Genomic DNA, 8,563 nt, shown 5'->3' with positions numbered 1-8,563 from the left:
GCCGCCGCCGCCGCCGCCCGCAGCCGCTGTCGCCGCTCCGCTCCGCCATGTCCGCCGAGCCGGCCCCGGCCGCCGCCGCCCCCGAGCCCGAGCAGGCCCCCGGCCCCGAGCCGCCGGCGGGCGGCGGGGAGGCGGCCGAGCACCGGGCGCTGGTGCTGACGGGCTTCGGCGGCTACGAGAAGCTGAAGGTGCAGGCGCGGCGCGGCGCCGGCCCGCGGCCCGGGGAGGTCTCGGTGAGCGTCCGCGCCTGCGGCCTCAACTTCGCCGACGTGATGGCGCGGCAGGGCCTGTACGACCGGATGCCGCCGCTGCCCTTCTGCCCCGGCATGGAGTGCGCCGGCACCGTCCGCGCCGTCGGAGAAGGCGTCCGCGACCGGCAGGTGAGGGAGGCGCGGCCCCGCCGCGCTGCGGAGTCCCGTGTGCCCCCCGGCCGCTCCACCGGCGCGCTGGGGGCCGGGGCTCCCCGTCGGGGCTCCGGCGTTGCTCAGCCTGGTCCAGGGGCCCGTCCGATGCCGCCCGCGGAGGCTCCGGGGGCGGACAAAGGCCCCGGACAAAGGCGAGGAATCCCCCGGACGGCCCTGCCCGTCCCGCTCGCTCCGGGACGGCGGAAGCGCCGCCGCCCGCCCGCCCGGGCTGAGGGGCCGGAGCCACGGGGAGGAGCTGGGAGCGGCCGTGTTCCTTAGACCCGGGAGGTTTTCCTAAGGTTGGACGTGTTTTTCCACGGTTGATGCTATTAAGCGTTACCCCAAGGCTCCTGCCTGTTGGCAGGACGATCCTTACACGGGGCAGCAGTAATGTTCAGCGGTGTTCAGACTCCTGCTCCCAAATTGAGCAAGGAGGGCAAGACATGAACCTCATCCCTCTTGCCTTGTTAGGGGTCTGTTTGTTTGGGCAGCTGGCAGGCAGCACCCTGGGTACAAGCCAGAGGCTGGGGTGCCTGCAGTCCCTCTGAGGGTCGTGGTGTATGCCTCACCCTGTGGTGAGAGGTGCTGTGCTGCAGTCTCCCGATGAGCAGAGTGCATGCTGTGGGCTCCTGCCTGAGCCAGGGCTGCTGCAGTCCCTGCAGACCTTTGCACAGAGAACAGCGTGCATGCACTGGCTGTGGCATACCAAGGGCAGGGCTGTGACGGCTTCTGCTAGCCTTGAGCTTGTTTTAGACCCACTTGTCCTCCACATTTAGGTTGGCGATAAGGTAATGGTCCTGGCTCGGTCAGGGCTCTGGCAAGAAGTCGTGAATGTGCCGGCCAGTCAGACTTTTTCAATGCCTGAGGGGATGAGCTTCGAGGAAGCAGCTGCTCTTCTTGTCAACTACATCACTGCCTACATGATCCTGTTTGACTTTGGAAACCTGAGACCCAACCAGAGCGTCCTCATCCACATGGCTGCAGGTAAATAGTTCTTGACAGCCTGTGTTGAGACTCTTGGCCTCACCATGCAGTTTCCAAATGGGTGGCGTGGGTAAGGAAGTAATGGGGCTGGATTGACAAAATGTCACCTGGCAGAGGTGCAGGCTTCATGCTGGCCCCATTTCCCAGCAGCTGAGGTTGGTCTCTCCCAGTGTGTCCCAGGCATCAGCCTCACCAGGCAGAGCCTTTGTTCTGCAGGCTGTTGCCAGCGCACAATCAGTGCAAACAGGGATAATTTATCTATTCAGAGGTTTTTCTGACTGTTTGCTTCTGAGGCTTTCTCGCTGCTGGTTTTCAGGTGGTGTGGGAACTGCTGCCATCCAGCTGTGCAAGACTGTAGAAAACGTCACCATTTTTGGCACAGCATCTGCCTCCAAGCACGATTCACTCAAGGAGAGTGGAGTTGCTCACCCCATCGACTACCGAACGATGGATTATGCAGAGGAGGTGCGGAAAATCTCTCCCAAAGGTACTGCATGGTGGAGGGTTTCTGCAACTGTCCTGCATTTCTTTCAAGTGCAAAGAAACCTCTAGTTACTACCAGTTCTCTCTCTCTAGGTGTTGACATTGTGCTGGACCCGCTGGGAGGATCCGATACAACCAAAGCGTTTAACCTGTTGAAGCCAATGGGCAAAGTCATCACTTACGGTGCGTGTGAGCCCCGTGCCCACACCCAGTGCTTGTGCAGGGGGGACCACGTGGTGGCAGGGTGGGAGCCACACAGGAATGCTTTGTGTTGCTCCATGCCTGTGCTGTCAGGGACCATCGCTATTCCTGACTGCTCTGTGTGTTGTAGTTCTGTTATTTCATGAATGTCTTCAGGATGCTTCCCCTGGGTGAGGCACTGAGGGGAGTGAGATTTGTGTCTTGTCCCCAGAGCTCTGGTTACAGGCTCCAAGGCTCTTCCCTCCCAGGGCAAGATCTCTCTTTGAGTACAAGCCAGTGCCTGCAGGGGAAGCTGGAATGTCCTCATGGAGGAACAGAGGCACAGCTGCTTTGTCTGGGCTGAGTTAATGCACAGCCTTGCTTTTCTTCTAGAGGATGTGTGGGTGATGAGGTTTGAGGCTACTGAATACTTATCTCTCCATTCCCCAGCTCTGGAACACTGTGATTTTGTCCCATAGACAAAGCCTTCACACAATCCCCAGTGGTATTCCAGACACTTGCACCAGTGTGCTGCTTCTGCTGTTGCAGCCGTTGCAGCGTGTGACTCCCCTGAAGACTCAGGGCTGTAGGAGAAGGGGAGAGCTGTCCTGCCAGCCTGGCTGGGTGGCACTCGTAACCCTTTCTTGTCTCTGCCAGTACTCCAGTCTAGCTGCTGCTGCCTTAGGAGGGATGAAGAAAGGAATTCCATGTTTTTGTGATATATACGAGTGCTGATAATCCAGATTCTGGATTATTTTGAGGCTGAGACAGGTGCCTGTTTCCACTGATGGTCAGATGGGCAGAGCCTCATGTAATCCAGTTCTCAGCTCTGTCCATCACTGGACAGTGAGTTGCTGTTCCCCTGTGCATTGTCTGAGCTGTTCCATGGGATGCCTGTTGCCTCTCATGTTGTGTTCCAGCTCATCTGTGGCTTTCCTTCTTTTTAGGGGCAGCAAACCTGATCACTGGGCAAAAGAAGAACCTCATGGCTATGGCTAAAACCTGGTGGAACCAGTTCAGCATCAATGCCTTGCAGCTCCTACAACAAAACAAGGCAGTGTGTGGCTACCACCTGGGATATATGCATGAAGAAGTTGAGCTTCTCAGAAGCGTTGTAGCCAAGCTGGTTAACCTGTACAGTCAAGGAAAAATCAAGCCTAAAATAGACTCTGTATGGCCCTTTGATCAGGTGAGTCTGAGCTAACATACAGGCTGGCAGCAGTTCAGAGTGAGCACCTTTGTTCATGGGGCTGAACTGCTGGAAGTGTTTGATAACCATCTGTTTGCAGACGTTTGGTGCCTTTTTCCTTTTAAGATACTGTGGGTGAGTAAAGTGGCTGCGCTCTTCTGCTCCAGTGCACAGAGCTGGGCAATGCCAGACAGTGTCCCTGGGGAGTAGGGCAGGTGCTCAGCTGTGCTCCATGGGCAGCAGCAACCAGGAAGGGGCTGCATTATGCATCAGGCTGGAGTCTGCCCTGAGCCTGCACCCTGTAATTAAGCAGACCAGATGGGAAGGTTGTTGCTGCCCTTCCAAGAGTGAAAAAGAGCTCCGGCAGTGAAGCAGAATGAGGGTGTTGGAAGGGAGCAGAAGGTTTTTCAGTAGCTCTGATCAGTGTTGTTGCATGGATATGTCCAGGCAAAGTCAGGCTCTTCCCTTGGAAATCCTGTGCTGGGGCAGGACTTGCTGCAGGGGAGCAAAGAACTTAGTGATGATCAGTCAGTATTCGTACCTGATACCTGTCCTATGGAGAGGCTTAAGGAAAACTTGGATTCCAGGCCTGGCACTTGCTTGGACTGCAGGGAAAGATGCCTCTGGGTTATCCTTTAGACTGGTCTGGGTGGACTGAGGGGCCCAGGAAGGGCATGGATGCACTGTGCAGGGTGGGTGGGGATCTCACCAGATTCCTTTTGCTTCCAGGTGGCAGAGGCCATGAGGCAGATGCAAGAAAAGAAGAATGTTGGAAAAGTCATCCTGGTTCCTGAAGCACCGAAGGAAGAATCCAAAAAAGCAGAGAACTAAAGAAAAGAGATGTATGCAGATTATGAATTCATGGTTTAGCTCCCTGATCTCTTTGGGACCTGAAAATGGACAGATCAGTAGCTTCCATCTTCACCAGTACAAGAACATCATGGTTATCATTCAGATGAGGTTTGCATGCTCTTGTTGTGACTGACCCTTTGCCAGACATGCCTCCTGCTCTCTCTTTTGAAGGCTGTTCATTTCGTACGGTTTTCTAATCACTTGTTTCTCTACTGAATTTCCAAACTGACCTTATTTTTCTCACAGTGCAGCTGAAGCTTCCAGGCAGTGGGTGACTAACAACTGCACAGCCTGTCACTGTAAAGTCATGGCCAAATGTACTGTAGCAACTGCCAAGTATCTCTGCAGAAACTGAGCCCTGATGAAGTGTTCTCACTGTCACCTTTGTGAAGCCTGTTCAGCAGAGAATTGGCCAAATGTAGGGTGTTTCCTCCACAGCCAAAGGAAAGCACAGCTGGCCTCGTTTAATTCAAGCAGGGATTTCTCTTCCATTCACACTAGCCCTGCTCTTTCCCCTCTGCTTTTGTAGGCCACTAACACAGTCAGATAGTAACAACTCCCGTTGTCTTTGCCTTGACCATCGTGGTTAATTTGGGGTGTGTGGCACACCATGCTTAATTTGCAGTTACTTCTCTTTGCAGTCAGCAAATACCCTGACAGGCTGAGCTGGGCTGTGTCTCAATACAGAAGAAAAGTTTCAATTGGGTAACTTGATCTTGTCCATTTTCTATTTCCAAACTGGACAGAGAGATCTGAACTGTGTCTGATTCTTGGAGACCATAAGGACTCAACTGTGTCAAACGACTGGAACAATTGATGTTGGCTCTGTGCTTTATTATGTTGGGCTCCAAGTTGCTATTGCTAAGGCTAAACTTTACCCTCCTGTTTGTGTTTCCAAGGGCTGCAGTGTTGAATTGGACTTCATTGGGATGAGAACACTCACACCAGCTTGGGGTTCAGTGCTGCAGTAGGGCTTGACTCTTCTTCCTGTGAATCTTTGACTCATGGGACCCTTGGGCTCTCTTCCAGCACTGAGGGTTTAGGAGCTGACTGTGGTGTTCCTCCTATAGCAGAACTTTGTTTCTCTTCTGCTTTTCTTCTGTGCATTTGAAAATGGAGCTGTGCAGAGACCCAAGCCCAGTTCTGTGAGCACCTTGAGTCCTGGATGGTGCTGTGCTTCCCACTGGACCCTGCTTGTAGTCCCAGGCAACTCTGGTGCTGTTGGTACTTGCTTTTGAGGCTTTGTCATGGACTGTAGGTGCTGTGGGATTTTAGGCTTCATTTTGGATTTGAAAAGGTAAACCCAAGGGCACCAAGAAGAGCTGCTCATCATGGAAGAACTCAGGCTTCAGGAGCAAAACCTTGCAACCAGAAGTCCTGCTTAACCAACCCCCAGGCAGGGCCCAGGGCCCAAGGAGGGCGGGTGCAGGGCCCCACACACAGCCCCCTTGGCCCCTGAGAGAGCCCACGCAGCCCTGTGCAGGGGAGGAGTGTGGCTTCTTCCTCAGCCTGCTCTGTCCTCCAGCAGGGCTCCTGTCTATCAGTGCAGCTCGTAGTTCAGGTGCTTGGGCTCAGTCCAAAGTTCTTTAAAAATGCGTAGGCACAGCTTGCCTGGCTAACTTTACATATTGAAACAACCCTGTTCCCTACAACCTCAGAGGAGTGCTGGAGCCCTCTCACAGATCCTTGTCAGTTCATCTCTTGAACTTCATAAATATGGGCTGATGGAACTCGCAAGCACAACTTCTTATCTTTCTGAATCCAAAATCTTGCTGCTTCTTTCAATCTGCCCTGCCATGCTAATTTAGATTAAATCCAACAGTGTTTAATGCTGCTTTACTAGGTCTGACAACAGGACTGTCCAAATTGCTGAAATGGAAAGTCTGGACCTGTTCCTCTGAGAAACTGGACCTTACCTTGATGACAGAGCAGCATGCTCAAATGGCACCCAACCCTGCACATCTTCAGGTTCTACTCACTGGTGAAAAGGAAAACTATCCCAGTGTGTTTCACAGTAACATCCTCTCCCTGCTTTACTCTTGGGTCAAGCACGTGCTCAGTGCCTTACATGGATGGCCTTGGGTTGGGTGGTGTGGCCCAGGAGCCTCACAGCTTCCTGTCAGACCCCCCGACCCCCAGGAAACAGCATCTCAGTGCCTTCTGCTACATGACTAGGAAGTCACTGGGGCCTTTTCCATTCTGGCCAGGTATATTGCCAAAATCCTGTTTTGACTCTTGCTAGCTCTCTTCTGTGAACACTGGTGATGTCATTGGAATTTCTGTGAACAAGCTGTACTCTTCCCAGGTGTTCTAGCCTTTCCAGGGCTGTCCTGGCAGTTCTGTGCACCCCAGTCCAGAAGACCTGTTGTAGAGCCCTTGTCTCCCCCAGGGTGGCTGTTTGGCTCCTGGCAGTCCTCGAGTGAGGCTTTATCTGCTGCCCTGGCCTTGGCTCTCTGGGAACAATCCCTGTTCCTGTATCTGCTCACGTGTCTTCTGCATACAAATTCCTGAAGCCCTTATCGGGGCAGGAAGAATGCCAAGCAGTTACTGTGTGTTAGAATTCAGCACTGGCTGTTTTGTGTCCCTTGGTAGCAACAGTGTTTTCTATAGAAAGACCAAGATTAAGTGTAACCTTGCTCTCCTCTGCCCCTGCTCGATGCTCTGCTCTAGGCGGGTGCTGTTGGTTGTTTTTTGGTTTTGGTTTTTTACTTTTTTTTTTTTATGGGACAGTAGGTATAGAATCTACGTAAAACAACTTCAGGGGTCTTAATCAAGTTAACCAGCAGGTTTGTACACAAGGACCAAAGCAGAAAACCAAAAACAAACCCTAGTATAAAAATCATTCCACTCAAGGTTGCTTGTTTAGGGCAAAGTCGTGCTAGTGAGGAAGTGGGAGATTCCTGTCCTTAATCACGTGTGCCATTCCAGCTATCAGAAGTGCAATTTAATGTTTATTTTACTGATTGTCTGGCTCTAAGGTTCTCCCATGAGGAGTACAAGTGGAAAGTGTGAGTAAGGGGTTGATGAGCAGAGGAGGGGTCCCCGGCCCTGCCTGCCACAGGGGGCTCGGCATGGGGTGCCTGTGCAAGTGCCTCTCCTGTCATTGCTGCAGTGGCCTCCCAGGCTGGTGCTGCTGGTATTGCATAAAGGGCAACTCCTTTGCTTCACCAGGCAGCTGTTGCCACGTTTTTGACTCTTTGGTTTCTCCAAAGCTTCCTTACGTTGCATGCTGACCGCAGGAGGGGAAGGGAGCAGAGGCGGCCTCCACTCGGATGGAGGAACACAGCCCATGCCAAGTACTGTGGGAAGGAGTTTGGCTGTACATTTTGTTTCAGACACCTGTGTTAAACTAGAATTGATTGACCAGAGACAAATAAGAAGCACTGTGGGTCTTAGGCTTCAGCTGGTGCAGAATTCTGGCCCGCTGACAGCTGCTATCATAGGTGTTACACCACGGGTTGCCTGAAGTCTCTGGTGTGCTGAGCCCTCGTGATGGCAAAGTGTGACTGGCAAGTAGTACATGAGCATGATGTGAAACACATTAGACTCTGAGTGAGCCTCTTACAACATACAGTCTGGTCTGTACTGTCTGAGTCATGTTGATTTGCAGATATGTGATATGAGTGATGCTCATCCTACGGACACATGGAAAATCTTTGTTTAAAAATATATATTCTGCTTTGTACGTGTAACCAAGCTGGACAGAAAGGAAGTGTGCCCCTGATGTTTACATGATTATGTGTAATGCTCCTCTCTCAAATGTTACCATATGCCTTATGTGTTTCAAATGGTAATTAAAAGCATAACAAAACCGTCCATGGTACACTGCTCAGGTTTCTGTTGGCATGAACCCTCTGCCCTCAGCTTGGCCTCTGGACAGGTTCAGTTGATAAAGTGTGACTCTCCCAGCATGAGGAGGTGCCTCTGCTCTGGAAGACAACTATTAATTGTTGCTCCTAACACGCTGTTCTGGAAGGCAGCTATGGTGATTTTTGTTTGTGAAGCCCTTAGCTGAGCTCTGCCCTTTGTGTCTGAGGTGTCTCTGTAGCCAAGTGGGACTGAAGGAGGGTGCCTGGGCTGAGGGTAAGACAAGCCATGAACAACCACTACTGAACGTGAGAATAAATCCTTTTTATTTATGTTTCTCCACTTAGAGACTGTGCCTGGGAGGCAGCTGTTGCAGGTGCTGAAAGCTGTTAATGTTCTCCCCAAGAGAGCACCAGGTCACCTGCTGGCCCCAGAGCAGGTGCTGGAGAGGGGCTGAAGCATGAGGCTGTCTGCTGAGGCATGAAGAGCTGACACTAATGACAGCTTATCTCTGGCCCTGGCTCTGGTGGCAGGAGGTGGTGGTACTCTGGCCTGTAGGAGGTGGAAGGTACTTCCAGAAGCTGGGGCTGGACTAGGCACAGGCTCCTGCTAAGGTTTGGGTCGTGCTGCTGAAAGCCACACAGGGCTCAGCCTGAAATCAGCT

At 52.6% G+C, this 8,563-nt stretch overlaps 1 protein-coding gene across 1 annotated transcript; it reads left to right on the top strand.

Moving 5' to 3' along the window:
- The first annotated feature begins 47 nt into the window (after positions 1-47).
- Positions 48-6,907, top strand: VAT1 (vesicle amine transport 1). The gene is made up of 6 exons (XM_017834124.1): positions 48-380; positions 1,181-1,388; positions 1,705-1,875; positions 1,965-2,054; positions 2,999-3,240; positions 3,970-6,907. The coding sequence occupies exons 1-6, from the start codon at positions 48-50 to the stop codon at positions 4,069-4,071; spliced, it is 1,146 nt and encodes a 381-aa protein (XP_017689613.1). The 3' UTR covers positions 4,072-6,907.
- Positions 6,908-8,563: the final 1,656 nt, after the last annotated feature.

The sequence above is a fragment of the Lepidothrix coronata genome, unplaced genomic scaffold, assembly GCF_001604755.1.
Source record: "Lepidothrix coronata isolate B3197 unplaced genomic scaffold, Lepidothrix_coronata-1.0 Scaffold229, whole genome shotgun sequence".
Lineage (NCBI taxonomy): Eukaryota > Metazoa > Chordata > Aves > Passeriformes > Pipridae > Lepidothrix > Lepidothrix coronata.
The sequence above is the reverse complement of the archived record's forward strand: the minus strand, read 5'-3'. Positions and strand labels throughout refer to the sequence as shown.